This window comes from Apis florea, unplaced genomic scaffold (assembly GCF_048593485.1).
Source record: "Apis florea isolate Af1SG1 unplaced genomic scaffold, ASM4859348v1 contig_3193_pilon, whole genome shotgun sequence".
Taxonomy (NCBI): domain Eukaryota; kingdom Metazoa; phylum Arthropoda; class Insecta; order Hymenoptera; family Apidae; genus Apis; species Apis florea.
In genome coordinates this window covers 778521-793329 of record NW_028256721.1, presented here as the reverse complement: position 1 = coordinate 793329, position 14809 = coordinate 778521, and the positions used below count along the sequence as shown (strand labels likewise).

General features: G+C 21.4%; 5 protein-coding genes across 9 annotated transcripts; 3 read left to right on the top strand and 2 right to left on the bottom strand.

Moving 5' to 3' along the window:
- The first annotated feature begins 101 nt into the window (after positions 1 to 101).
- On the top strand, positions 102 to 2568 carry Pdss2 (Decaprenyl diphosphate synthase subunit 2). Its single transcript, XM_003691607.3, has 5 exons — positions 102 to 950; positions 1026 to 1154; positions 1228 to 1429; positions 1569 to 1991; positions 2077 to 2568. The coding sequence occupies exons 1-5, from the start codon at positions 613 to 615 to the stop codon at positions 2230 to 2232; spliced, it is 1248 nt and encodes a 415-aa protein (XP_003691655.1). The 5' UTR covers positions 102 to 612; the 3' UTR covers positions 2233 to 2568.
- Bet3 (blocked early in transport 3) lies at positions 2134 to 5635 on the top strand. Its single transcript, XM_086910586.1, has 4 exons — positions 2134 to 2781; positions 3018 to 3532; positions 4278 to 4466; positions 4608 to 5635. Exons 1-2 carry the CDS (start codon positions 2737 to 2739, stop codon positions 3513 to 3515), a joined length of 543 nt encoding a protein of 180 aa, XP_086766712.1. The 5' UTR covers positions 2134 to 2736; the 3' UTR covers positions 3516 to 3532; positions 4278 to 4466; positions 4608 to 5635.
- LOC147657311 (E3 ubiquitin-protein ligase RNF180-like) lies at positions 4281 to 5635 on the top strand. Its single transcript, XM_086910587.1, has 2 exons — positions 4281 to 4466; positions 4608 to 5635. Exons 1-2 carry the CDS (start codon positions 4281 to 4283, stop codon positions 4779 to 4781), a joined length of 360 nt encoding a protein of 119 aa, XP_086766713.1. The 3' UTR covers positions 4782 to 5635.
- Positions 5636 to 6640: 1005 nt separating this feature from the next.
- red (LysM peptidoglycan-binding domain-containing protein red) lies at positions 6641 to 8483 on the bottom strand. 3 transcript variants are annotated; one of them, XM_012483638.3, is made up of 6 exons: positions 8188 to 8483; positions 7801 to 8087; positions 7595 to 7735; positions 7401 to 7528; positions 6922 to 7301; positions 6641 to 6809 (listed from the first exon to the last, which is right to left on the bottom strand). In XM_012483638.3, the coding sequence occupies exons 2-5, from the start codon at positions 7975 to 7977 to the stop codon at positions 7067 to 7069; spliced, it is 681 nt and encodes a 226-aa protein (XP_012339092.2). In that variant the 5' UTR covers positions 7978 to 8087; positions 8188 to 8483; the 3' UTR covers positions 6641 to 6809; positions 6922 to 7066. The 3 variants fall into 3 exon arrangements, with proteins under 3 accessions (XP_012339092.2, XP_086766708.1, XP_086766709.1); XM_086910582.1 differs by having other exon boundaries at positions 7801 to 8014; positions 8119 to 8431; XM_086910583.1 differs by having other exon boundaries at positions 7801 to 8014; positions 8083 to 8289.
- Positions 8484 to 8903: 420 nt separating this feature from the next.
- Cka (Connector of kinase to AP-1) lies at positions 8904 to 14385 on the bottom strand. 3 transcript variants are annotated; one of them, XM_003691605.4, is made up of 12 exons: positions 13814 to 14385; positions 12947 to 13050; positions 12681 to 12866; positions 12390 to 12600; positions 11958 to 12116; positions 11743 to 11863; positions 11527 to 11648; positions 11136 to 11314; positions 10721 to 11058; positions 10330 to 10641; positions 10095 to 10254; positions 8904 to 9209 (listed from the first exon to the last, which is right to left on the bottom strand). In XM_003691605.4, the coding sequence occupies exons 1-12, from the start codon at positions 14078 to 14080 to the stop codon at positions 9182 to 9184; spliced, it is 2187 nt and encodes a 728-aa protein (XP_003691653.1). In that variant the 5' UTR covers positions 14081 to 14385; the 3' UTR covers positions 8904 to 9181. The 3 variants fall into 3 exon arrangements, with proteins under 3 accessions (XP_003691653.1, XP_012339033.1, XP_031770932.1); XM_012483579.3 differs by having other exon boundaries at positions 12396 to 12600; XM_031915072.2 differs by lacking the exon at positions 8904 to 9209 and having other exon boundaries at positions 9822 to 10254; positions 12396 to 12600; positions 13814 to 14377.
- Positions 14386 to 14809: the final 424 nt, after the last annotated feature.

Here is a 14809-nt window from a genome sequence, read left to right as displayed (position 1 = left end):
TATAATCATTATATAAAATATATTATTACTCGTTGACATCAACTTTTGTTATATTAATTATTTATTTTCATAAAAATAGTTTATATTTATGAATTTTTATTTTCATTAATATGTTATTTGTATTAATACCGATAATTTCAAATAAACTAATATGCAAAAAAATAGTTTTTTATTTCATTTATCAAAAGTATGAAATGTTTTTTGATACAATGTTGATTGCTATTTTAATAACATGATAAATTTTATAACATGATAATATCGTTTATGTCTAGTAACTTTGATTCAGTGAGCATAATATAGATTATGATTGTATTATAATTTTATAGTTTAGTAAATTTATATAAAAAAATATGTATAATTATTTAAATTAATGAATATTGTAAAACTTATTATAGTATATAGAAGATAAAAGCAAATACATTAAAGTATATTGTTTTTAGTGATTTTTTATAATAAAAAATGAATAATATTTTTGGACTAGAAAATGTATTATATCCTTCTAGAATAAGGTCAAAAGTGAAAGCTTGTGACGTTAACTATGTACTTTATACCTGTTGAATGCAAAACTGATGTTGAGAGAAAACAAATTTTTTGGGTGTGTGCAATACAAAAATGTTTACGAATAAAATTGTATTTACCTTATTGAGAAATGGAAATATAACCAGAGCAATTTTATGCAGTGATCATAATGTATATTGTGAAAAACAAAAAAATGTGCATATTTCTGTACAAAACAAATTCCATTTACATAAATTAAATAAAGTTGAAGCAAAACTTACAGGAAGTCAAAAGCCAGATTGGAATAGAGCTGTTTCAGAAGCAGAAAAAATTGTTGGATACCCAACATCATTTTTAAGTCTACGATGGCTTTTAAGTGATGAAATAGCAAATGTAGCTTTACATTTAAGGAAGTTAGTAGGATCTAATCATCCTTTATTAAAAACAGCTAAGTAAGTATTTTTTAAATATATTTTTTATAATAAAATTAATTTTTATATATTAACATTTATCTTAATTTATTATAGAAGTATTATTTATAATGGACGTAATAACATGCAAGCATGGGGTCTTATTGTACTATTAATTTCAAAAGCTGCTGGTCATTTAGGTGTAGATGATATAGAAGAAGATAAAGCAGCAGGTGTTCTTCATAGGTATTATATAAAATTATAAAAAATCAAATTATAAATTTGAAGTAAAAATAATTTTAAATAAATTATGATTTAGTCAACGAGCTTTAGCAGAAGTAACTGAAATGATACGTACTAGTCATCTTGTTCATAAAGGATTAGTAAATATAGGATCTGATGTTTATTTAGAAACATCTGAGTTAAATGATATGAATTTTGGTAATAAAATTGCATTGTTAAGTGGAGATTATTTATTAGCAAACTCTTGTGCTGAATTAGCAAATCTTCGCAATCAAGATGTAAGTATAAAAATTTTAAATTATATTTTGATTTTGATATAAATTTATTTTTGTTATATATCATTGTATTTATATTTATATTTTCTAGTATTATATTTATATTTATATATAATTTATATATAATATATATTATATTTAGATTGTAGAATTAATGTCAAGTGCTGTAAGAGATTTAGCAGAGGCAGAATTTGTAGGCCGCAGAGATAACCAAAATAATCCTTTACCTTCTATACCATCTGAAAATCGTAAAGATTATGCAGTAAAAGAATGGACTCTTAGAAATGTTTTAAGTGCTGGTGCTTTACTAGGAAAATCTTGTAAAGGTACATTAAAATTAGCAGGACATAGCAATGAAATACAAGAACAAGGTTACAATTTTGGAAAACATTTAGCATTAGCTTGGCAAGCTTGTTTAGATTTAGGTCCATTTAATACAAAAGATCAAAATATAACTTTTAGTCTGTGTTCTGCACCAATTATGTTTCATATTGAACATGATCCATCAATTTTGATGGAAATTGATAAAGGTTTAGAATGTGTAAATAATGTAGATTATGCTAAGGTAAGCATATTAAATATAAATATTTATAGTAATTTTTTTATTTATGGAATTATGGAATTAATAATTTTGAAAATATAATATGTAGATTCATAAAATTGTTACGAATGGTCCTGGAGTTGAATTGACAAAACAATTACAAAAAAGACATTCACAAAAAGCAATGGAAGTTTTAAGTGTATTTGAAAAAAATGATGCAAGAACAGCATTATATAATATTATAGCAGCCATGGGAGATTTCTAAATAACAGTATCAATTAAATATTAATATATTTTATATAATGGCCCAAAAATCAGTTTAAGGACTCCGTCCTATGTTAAGTTTTCGGTTTCAAAACATATAAACATATAATATTTATATTTTGTCTGTATTTTAAATAGAATATTAAGAAAATTTAAACTTTAATAATTAAGATAAGATGAAATATTTATGATTGTGTATATTATATAACAAGATATTATATATTTTATAATAAATAATATTTATTTTATAATAAATAAACATTTTTAATATTAATCTCTTATTTATTATATCTATTTGATGTACTTACAAAAAAATATATGTATGTTCAAATATGAATAGCGTTTACAATTTTATTATATATTAATATTTTTTTGAATATTTAAAAAATTAATATGAAAATTATTTTTATAATTATTCATGAATAACCAAATAAGTCAAAATAATTTAATAATAAATTAATTAAATGGCGACATTATCATCATAACCGATTGAGCGATCGTATATATGAATATGTCACGAACAAGTACGAAACTTGATTCGAAAAAAGTTGTAAGTATTTTATGTATTATATTAATTTTTATAAGATATTTAAATCATATATTTTTAAATTTTATTCGTTTTTATAAATTTCGTATTTATAAATATTATTCTGTTTATATATTAGAGATTATATATTATATATTTTAAGAATGAGGTTAGAGATAATATATTTATATAAAATTTCAAACTAAAGAAAACATTTTTTTTAAATATGAAATAAATTTATATAAAATTATATATTTCAGAATTCAGAATTATTTACATTGACATATGGAGCACTAGTAGCTCAATTATTAAAGGATTATGAAAATATAGAAGACGTAAATAAACAATTAGAAAGAATGGGTTATAATATGGGTATTCGTTTAATAGAAGATTTCTTAGCTCGAACTGGATCTGGACGATGTTATGATTTTCGGGATACGGCCGAGAAAATACAAACTGGTTTCAAAATATTTTTGGGAATAACACCAACAATTACAAATTGGAGTGCTGCTGGTGATGAATTTTCTTTATGTTTTGAAGCAAATCCATTAACAGAATTTGTTGAATTACCAGATCATTGTTTAAACTTAAAATATTGTAATGTATTAATTGGAGTATTAAGAGGTGCTTGTGAAATGGTACAAATGGAAATTGCTTGTTGGTTTGTACAAGACCAACTAAAAAATGATAATGTAACTGAATTGCGTGTTAAATTTATTAAAAGATTAGAAGATGCTATTCCAGCAGGTGAAGATTAAATTTTGTGTTATTAAAGGTATATGTATAAAATTATTATGATTTTTGTACATGTACATATATACATATTTTTTATATATATATAATATTTTTTTTTATTTTTTCATTAATTTATTCATTTATAATTAATATAATTAATCTAAAACAAAATATATTAAATGTAAAATATACATGAAATATTTTATATAGACTGATATATTTTTAAAATATATCAATACAAAAATATAAAAATTTAGATTAAAATATATCAATGTAGAAATATTAAAATATTTTTTATGTAATAATATATTAAAATACATATTTTCTCTGTGTTTATTTATAAACTATGTAATGTATTATTTATTGAATAATATTAAATATTATTTATTTTACAAAAATTAATATTAGATAATTTATTTTTAAAAATATATGGTTATATATAGTTAAACTAAAGGAACGTGAATTGTAGCTACATAAAGTAAAAAAACGTGAATTAAATCTCGTATATTTTATAATTTTAAAAATATTATTTTTATATTAACTTTAAGTACATATTAATTTATTTTTTAATATATTTTCTTTTAATGTAATTTTTAATTTTTTTTTAAATTTATTATAATTTTTCTTTTACGTATTTTTATAACCTCCAAACTTTAATTTTTATTTTTTTTTATCAAAATAAATCAAGTATGTACATTAAATAATTTGAATTAATATTAATAATTTGAAAAAATTGAATAAATATATTTAATATATAATATATTATTTATAATAATTTTTTATAGGTGATGGAAGTGAAGTGCAAATATTGTAGAAAAAATCTTTTTGATAAAGAATGTATTTCTTTATTTACTTCTCATAATGAAATAAAAAAAAATCTTACTGATATTGGATGTGAAATAAATAATTTTGAATCTTGTTCATATATATCAATGGAAAAATTACCTAAATGGATTGAACATACTATAAATCAAGTAAAGTTTCTTTTAAATTATATTATTAAAAAAAAATTATTGTAATAAAAAATAAAAATTACATCAATGAAAATATATATACAAATTTTATAATAAAACTTTTACCTGTAATCTATATAAAATGATGTACATTTTTTATAGGAATCTTGGACAAAAGGTAGACTACATTGTCCAAATTGTAATAATCGAATAGGTACATTTAATTTCATAAATGAATTAAAATGTAATTGTAGTAAATTTATAACATTTCCAATCAAAATAACTAATAGCAAAGTAGATATATTTTTTTTTCCAAATAATTCTAATTTATTTTAAATAATTCATCTTCTTATTGATCTTAAATATGATACATAAAAGACAAATTTTAAAAAGTTCTATAGAAAAGTATTATAGAATCTGATTTCCATATTCTTCATAAATAAATAAAAAATAATTTTAAATAAACAACAGATATTCAAGAACGATTTAAGATAATTCAAACTATATATTAATATATAAGTAATATAAATATATTTATTGCATTTATATAATATTAAGCAAAAACATTGTTCAGATATTGTTCATATATTCTGCGATATCTTATATTTGTATACTTTGCAAAATAATTATTGAATGTGGCAAATATGTATTAAATGTATAAATATAAATATGATTATTAATTATTAATTTTTATTTTAAAAATATATAGATATGCAAAGAAATTTTTTTTTAATTGTTAAATTACTAATTCATTTACAAAAAATATTTATTTTAAATATTTTTTATTATATATTTGATTGTAAATTACTTTATTAACAAATAATATTTATTTTATATTTGTAACAGTTGAATATTTTTCAATATATATACACATATACATACGTACGTCTAGACGCACGTGACTTAAAATGAATATTAAATATAAATCATCTTACATATAGCACAATTATCTTATATATTACAACTAATAAATTATATCACATATATTAAACAAATCTTACTTAAAATATCTAAAATTAATCACTAATGCATAGCATTAAAAATGACTTGAATTGATTGTTATGTATTCATAACAAAGTGAAAAAATTAGTTAGACCATACAATATGTGTATTTAATATAAATTGTAAAATTTATTGTTTTTGTATATTATGTCACTTTAAAATAAATTTATCTTTTGTTTGAACTTTAATTCTTTTGTTATAACTATATAATTTATAGTTATTCTTATACAATATATAATATAGTAATGTATAGTAATATAATACGAATAATATAATAATAACAATAAAACGCATTATAGTATTTAATATCAGCAAATAATATTATTAACATAATAATGAGCAAAACATTAATCATAAATAATATTAACAGGTACTATATTTTCTTCTATAAAATCTTGATTAATTGTATCAATAATAAATTTATATAAATTTATAACTTTAAAAATAATTATAAATAAATTATATTAATATAAATTTAATATTTATTACCTTTTCTTTTTAAATAGAATAATTTGTTAATAATATATTTCATAAATTTTAATAATAATTTTTAAACAAAAATTTATATTTTTAATTTATATAAATTAATTTTATTAATATTTCAATATGAATTTAATATATTAAATTCATTTGTGCATTATATATAATTCTCACGCAATAAGAATTCTTGATTCTATTAAATTTTATAATAAAAATTTTTGGTAGCGAATTATAAATATTATTTATCATATAATTGTAACTAAAAATTGAGCATTCATATTATTTTAATATTTCGCATTACTAAAATAATTGAATAATTTTTTTACATAAAAGCGCAATTTATCATCCAAGCTGTATTTATTTAAGTTTGTATTAATTTAGCAATATTTTTAAAAAACAAAATAAATTACATAAATAAATAATATAAACAATTTGATAAGGAAGACTAATTTAGACAATTTAGTAAATTGGTAGTAAATGGCTTGTATTATAGAATATAATATTTAATTATATTAATATTAATCATTATATTAATAATTTCTATAAAAATTACTTATCTGATATAATTGAAACCACAAAAGAAATATAAGTGAATTATAAATTTATTCTAATTTTAATTTTATTAAAATTAGAATAAAGAATTCTAATAGTAAATATTACTCATAATAAAATTGATGAAATTTAATTTATAGAAAGAAATATAAAGCTTAATATTTTAGATATAACATAAAATATGTATATATTTTATAAAAATAACAGAAATACATAATCAACTTGGATTAAAGGCACATATGGTTTACTAAGAAATATTATTTGAACAATTTTAAAAATATGCTTGGACAATATGAGAGCTATGTTGATCCATTGATGATAGTATTCACACTACAAGAATAGAAATAATAAATATTATCTTATATAAGTATTTCTAATATCTGTAGTGTGTGTTTAAAATATAATAAAAAATTTATGAAAAAAAAAAATGAATACAACTTACATTAATATTGGATCAACCAATTTTAAATATGAAATAGCTTTCTACTATTTCCAGTATATTATTCAGTATTCAATATATCTTTTGTTTAAATTTTTTAATGTCACTGTCAGTGTTAAATATATTACAGTCCATTAAAATTTGATTGCTACAACTGGAATATTTCATCTTGCTGTTGTTGAAGTCTTTGTAATGATGTTTTTACTTTTCTACCCTGAGTCATAACTACAGCAGTTGGAAAGTTATGCATGTCACTAGAAGATGGTCTTAATGATTCAGAAGCAGATGGTACTGTATATGTATTTGAAGTTATAGGAAATGAATTACGTAATTTAGATGTTCTATGTGATTGTACATAGATATCATTATCTTCAGTGCAAAATCTAAAATATAATTCATTAATAAATTTATATAAGAAATTTTTTTTAAGTATAAATGTAAAACTATTAATGATTGATATTCATTATCAGTGAACAACTTACTCACTATTCCCCTGAGTACGTTTAACTTCTTTTTTAGCATTGGCTATAGAAGAATCCATTTTAGCTAAAAAATCATTAACTGAACTATCATCATCTATAGATGATGTTATTGAGGATGGACTAGAAACCTAAAAATATATTTTATACATTATACAATATTAATAATAATTTATTATTTATATAAAAAAAATTACATTTTGAACTATATTATGTTCAATTTCTTCAGTATTATCTAATGACAATGGACTTTCTGGATTAATAGGAATAAATAAGTGTTCCCGTAAGAATAAACTATCAGAAGCCCATAATCTGTTTACTCTTCTTATTTGTTCAGTCTAAAAAAATAAGATATATGAAATATATATTTTGTATATTTTATTTTAAAAAATAAAATATATACTGTAACTCCATATTTTAGAGCAATTCCTTGAAGAGTATCAGTTGTTGATACAGTATGTTTTAATAAATTTTCATTTCTTGTAACATGTTTAGCTGTACTACCATATTTTTTCAGTGTCTTTCCAGTATCTCTTATGCACATTCGTTCTTCCATTTCTCTCGCGCCATTTCGTTCCATTCTTAATTTTTTATATAATATTGGCGCTTATAAAGCGCTACAAACATACCACTTTTTAATATTTATAGACAAGAAATTTAGATATACTTTAAGAATCATAATCACATAACCTATATGAACATTTAACGGAATTCAATTTACATCTTATAAATGTTTCACTCGTACAAATAAATATTGATATTTCTTAATAAAAAAAAAATTAATATGTACTTTATTAAAATATACATAATATTTTGTTATTTTTAGACTCTGAATTTTAATTTGCTTAATAAATTATATCTTTCAAAATACATTTAAAATTACTGAAAAACATGTATTTAATTTAGTACATATATACTATATATTTTTTATAATATATAAATTTATAATGTTATATATACAATAGATAACTCGTTACAACTATATTGCGAACGTTCTCTCAGCTGATCAACGTGATAATTTATAGATATTCTTTCTACACACTATATTTATGTATATGGTGTGTATATGATATATGTATATATGATAATTTTACTTCATTTTGATTGGACAGTCAAATATTTTACACACACACACCACACGCGCGCGCGCGCACACACACACACACACAAACTATAAATAAAATAGTTTAAAAAAAATAGTACAACATTTGTAAAGATATAAATGTATTGATAAAATAAAATTTTGTATATTAATACTTTTAAAATCAATATATTTTTTAAAAAATTAATTTTTTCGTATTTTTTCAATAAAGTGTAGATAATAAATTTCGCTTAAATTTCTTATGAAATCTATAAATATTTTGTGTTTATTTATTAATAAATTTTTTTCTTAATTATTTATTAATAAAATTGAATAAATTTTATTTCAATATTTTAATTCCGTTTTTTATAATTATTAATTTATATATTTAGATTTGTTGAAGGAAAAAAATAATAGAAATGGAATTAAATTTTAATAAAAACATGTTCATTATAGTACGTTACACAGTTCATCTATTTTTAAATACAATATATTACAGAGAAACACACAGTTATAATTTACTGTTATTAATATTATGTCTCTTACATTATAATTAACTTATTACGGTTATTATTATTATTATTGTTGTTGTTGCTTTTTGTTGTTATTATATACCTACCTCGATAAATATATAAGGTAGCATAAAAATCATATAATGGGAGACTAATTGATGTAGGACAACTTCATTCTCGAGGAGTACGTCTTAATCTCCAGTAGCTGTGCAACAGTAACTGTAATATTGGTAATAAATAGTTAACATAGGGATAAATATTATGCTACTGCGGCAGTGTGCTTCCTGGATTCTGGGTAAGGGGTATTTTATCATCTAATTACCAGAACTATATTAACTAATATACTACAAGACAGACCCCTTCCGCTATCCCAATTAATATTGCTACTTAGAGGAAATTTTATCAATAAGCAGCATTTATAGAATATTTCAGTTTTTAGATGTCAAATTTTATTAATATGTTCTGAATCTAAATAAAAAAAAAATGTTAAATAAATATAGATCATTTAACACTTTATTAAAAAATTATTACAAAAATGTGAAACATGAATGAAATGAACATGCAGTTATTATAATATGATTTAGAAATAAATCAACTGCCATGTTACTAAGTAACTAAAATGTTATTAAAGTAAGAATTTTGAAATTAAATATTTATATTAATTTGACTTCAAATAATAAACATAATTTGCATAAAAAATTATATATAAATATCATTTTTTTATTGTTTTTTCTTTATTTCTTTAATATAATTTTTTAATAAAGTATTAAATGACTTATTTTTATATATTTTTTTCTTATTCAAACCCATAGAATATATTGATGTCACCTAAAAATTAAAATATTCTGTATTTGAAATTACTTTTTTAATAAAGTTGCGGATAAAGGTTATGTGCAAATTTTGGTTTTGTAACATGGATATCTATACGCTCAATTTGATTTCCTAAAGTGATATTTCAAATGGTAGAGCAATATAAGTTACAACAAAATTGGAAGTGTAACATGTATAAGTAAAACTATCTAGAAAGAATGAGTATAAAATCTGTTCCATTTGATGTATGTTGGTAATAGAGATTGTGTATCTTAATTTACATTTCACACATACACTTTGGCAAGAGCATCAGCCCCTGCACTTGCTATAAAAGGTCGTGAAGGATGAAATGCTACATCTAAAATACTTTCGTCAAATTTTTTACGATGTGCTGTTATTTCTTGAACACAAGTTTTATTATCCATATTCCATAATCTTATACTGCAATCATGACCTAAGTAAAAAATTAAATATTTAATAATATACTTATTTAATTTTTTTTAATTTATTTTAATTTACTGTTACTCACTTCCTGAAAGTAAATATAAACCATGAGGATCTACTGCAAGACTAGTAACTGCATCCAAATGAGCAACCATAGCATGAGCAAGGGTAGCTGATCGATGATCATAAAATCGAATATGTCGATCTTCATGTGCTGCAACAACAAGTGGTAATGTAGGATGCGCCACGACACGGTTTACTCCTTTTGTTTCGTTGGCCTCAAGACGAGCTACGCTTTCGCCTGTTTCCGTATCAAATACTACACAAGCTCTATCATAAGCTACAACTAATTTATTTGACTCATCCCTAATGAAATCTACTGATGATGGTATTCCATCTGTAAAAGAAGAAAAAAAAAACATTTTATAGTGAGTTTATAAAATTATATATAATAATAATACATTAAAAAAATATACCTTGTTCAGAAACATATGTATGAAGTAATGGTGATTTGCTTTGTGGACTCCATAATTTTACAGTTCCATCAGCACTGATTGATAATAATTGTGATCGAAGTTGATACATGCTTAAACCCCAAACAGCATTTGTATGTCCTTTTAATGTTTGGCTAAGGACACTTGGTTCATAAGAATCATATGGATCTATATTGGCCGATGGAAGTGTCCAACAATGAATCATACCATCTAAACCACCGCTATAACATTGATTTCCTGTACTACACATAGCTAAACATAATACAGGACCTGTATGTGATCTGAATGTATATAATGGTTCTACATCTAATGAAGCTGATCTGAAATAAATGAATTAATATTTTTTTTATCTATAAAGTGATAGAAATATAAATATAGAATTTAAGATATAACTTACTTCTTTGCTGGTAAAGTTTTATGAAGATTCCATAATTTGAGTGTATGATCATCACTTGCAGTTATAAGAACAGGATCAGTGGGATGGAAGACGAGAGCTCGAACAGCATCAAAATGAGATCTTAATGTATATTTTGCATTCCATGTTTTTCTTAAACTTTCCTTTGTAGTGGCTACCATCTAAAATATTTAATTTAATTTTAATATAATATATTTAATTTTAATATATTTTAAAATATAACGAAGAAAATAAAATAAAATTCTATTCTAAATTAAAAATAAAATTAAGTGTTTATAAATGATATAAATTTTATAAATATATATATATATATATATATCTGTAAAAAACTTAGTCATCAACAATAACAACCAACATAATCAATTTAACTCACATCATATGATGTTTCTGCTTCATTGTTTACACACAATTGTTCTAATTCACCCAATTCCAGTGTAGAATCACCTTCTTCATTTAGACGTTTTGGATCTGTATGTGCACCTCTATGTATTGCATCTGTAAATTTATTCAATTTTAAATATTCAAAATTTTTAAAATATTGATCAAATTGAAATTTATTTGTGAAGTTATAAATGAAATAAATACTAACTCCATTCAGATAAATAGCGAATAGAACCTGGTGGTGATTCCTCAATTTCTGTGAGAAGATTCAATTCATTTAATACTTCTTCAGCTTCTGCATCAACATCTTCTGTTAAAAGCATAGGTGGCTAAAAGTTAAAATGAAATCAATATATTAATTCAATTTAAATGAATATGCAATGATATATATTAAATAAAAAAATAAATAAATATGTTGCTAACTTTATTTGGTTTAGGATCCATATTAGTATCATAAGTATCATCTTCTACATCTCCTTCTTCTTCTTCCATATCCATATCTGTATTAGCCAAAAATTCAAAGTTCGCCATAACAGCTGCTTCTGTATCTAATATTATTGCTTCTGCTATAGAAGATCGTTGCTAACATAAAAATATAAAAAGTATATTATTATATTGATATATTATTATAACTTAATATAAATTATTATAAAATAAATTACTACAATAAAATTACTATAAATTATTATAAATTGATATTATAGAAATTTATAGAATATTATAGATATTATAGAATTGATTTGATTTGATTGATATATTATTAAAAACATTTACACTAACACAAATATTATTTCGATAAAAGTTTTATTGAAAACTTTTATAAAAATTATAATAAAATGATTAGAAGTTATTTACCTCTACCTTTTTTTCTGAAGTTCTACGAACACTATTTAAAAGCCCTGTATCACTATTATCTGATGTTTGTTTATTTGATGGTTCATTGCCATTTAATGCAGGAGTATTCATATCTTCTGAATCTGTATTATTACTTAAACCAAGTAAAGATCTTACTCTGCTAGATCGTACATCTATTATTGTATCAGTGTAACCAATTTCTTGTAAATATCTAAAGTAAGAATTATATATAAATTAATAATGAACTTTATATTGTACGAACAATAATTATAAAAATCATAATTTATTTACTGTCTTAAAATTTGGCGGCCTTGTCTCCAACTAATATTACTGACAGATGTAAATGGAGCTTCTCCATCACCACCACCTCCAACATCAGAATTCGGACAATTACAAATACCTTCTTCATAAATAGGAGGTTTTGTATCCCCTTGAATTACTAAATCAGTGCCATATTTTAATTTATGATACCTTGCTCTATAAAAATAATGAAAATATTATAAATATTTTTTGAAGATAAAATTGTTTTATGATTTTAATTTAAAACAAAATCTTACCTTTCTTGTTTAAGTGCATATTCTAACATCTTTATTCTTCTTACTAAATCATTTTTTAATCTTTCTTGACCTTTTCTTTCCCCTTGCAAAAAAGCTATCCTAGCCTATAAAAATATAATAAACTTATCATATATTTTTAAATTAAATTTTTAAAGAATTAATTACTTTTAATATAATTAAGTAAAATACATTTTATAAAATATATTATAAATATTATAATTGTTTTTTTATCTTAATTTTATAGCATTAAAATTTTTTGAAACATTTTTTTTATAACGTTAAAAATCACAGTAATTATAATAAAGACAAAAATATAATACATAGAATACAATATAATATAATACAATACAACAAAAAATTTATATAAAATTAAAATACTATTTATTATAATATTATTTATATAGTAACTAATAATATTTATTTCATTAAAATAATATAATAATTTCTATATATTAATAAATTAACATTTATTATATTAAATTTTAAAACATAATATTATATAATATTATAAAAAGAAAAATGTTCTTATATAATTATATATTCTATATAATATATTTTTTAATTTAAATTGAAATAATTTTTTGAGTATGCACAATGTATACAAAGTGACATTTACTATATTGAAGTTTAAAATATAATATTATAAGAAAAATATTCTTATAAAATATTTTTTAATTTAAATTAAATTAATTTTTTAATTAAGTATATACACAAATTATATTGTAATGTTTTACATATTTTCAAATAAATCATGTTTTTACCACATTCTGTCACATGACAGATGATATGACAATAAGAAAAGAATACTTTAAAGAAAAATATAAAGAGATATTCTGAGAATTTTCCTCAAACAAATTAAGACGGTACCTGAAATTCTGCTTTATCAAGCTCCCATTGCGATCTTTCAAGTTCAAAGCGAGTCCATTCATGCTGAATAAAATGTAGAATACCAGGCATAGAGTATTGTGGCCTTTCATTCTTAGCATCGCCATTAGTACCATTGTCATTCCCTTGATGTTTATTATTTGTCAATGGAACATTTGCACCACTAGATAATTGTCCATTATGATTTTGAGATGCAGAACTGGAGTTCTCCTCCATCGTGGAACCACAAAACTGGCTCGGTACCTTCATTTCATGACACGGCAGCCATTACAACAACTTTTCTTTCCTCTGGAGCCCAAAGAGTGCTCTCCTGTCGGATAATGTATTTCGATCGAGTTTGCGAAAAGAAATAATTAATACGCATGCGAACGTATTTGATTTCAATATAGCTAATATATAACATAAAATTTTATAATTTTTTATTTATCTTTATTAAAATTTAACTAATAGTTCAACTTTTCCGAAATAACAAATAAATATTCTTTTCTTCGTACATCTTCGAAATCGTACTTTCCTCCACCATTCTCATATAATATATTTATATATACTATATTAAAACTTTATACCGGCTTTCTATGACAAAATATCATTTGGTATTTTGCTACCAACTTTCTTATTTATAATTAACATAGTTTGATATAATTGACTTGAATAAATTAAATATATAATTTATGAACATATTCTCTGAACTGAATTATAATATCGATTTTTATTAAATTATCTATAAAATTTTAGAAAAATAAGAAAAAAAATAATATTTTTTGTCAATAGAAAAACATAATTTCAATTATAAATACCTAGAGTAGTTAAGTAACCAAAAATTAACTAGTATTGAAAATAGAATAGATCACTATATTAATCGTATTTTTATAAATTAGTAAAAAGTAAATTATTGATTTATGACATAATATAATCAAATAAGAAAAAAGAATATTAAATTTTTGTACATAATATATATAAAATTATATATATTATTTT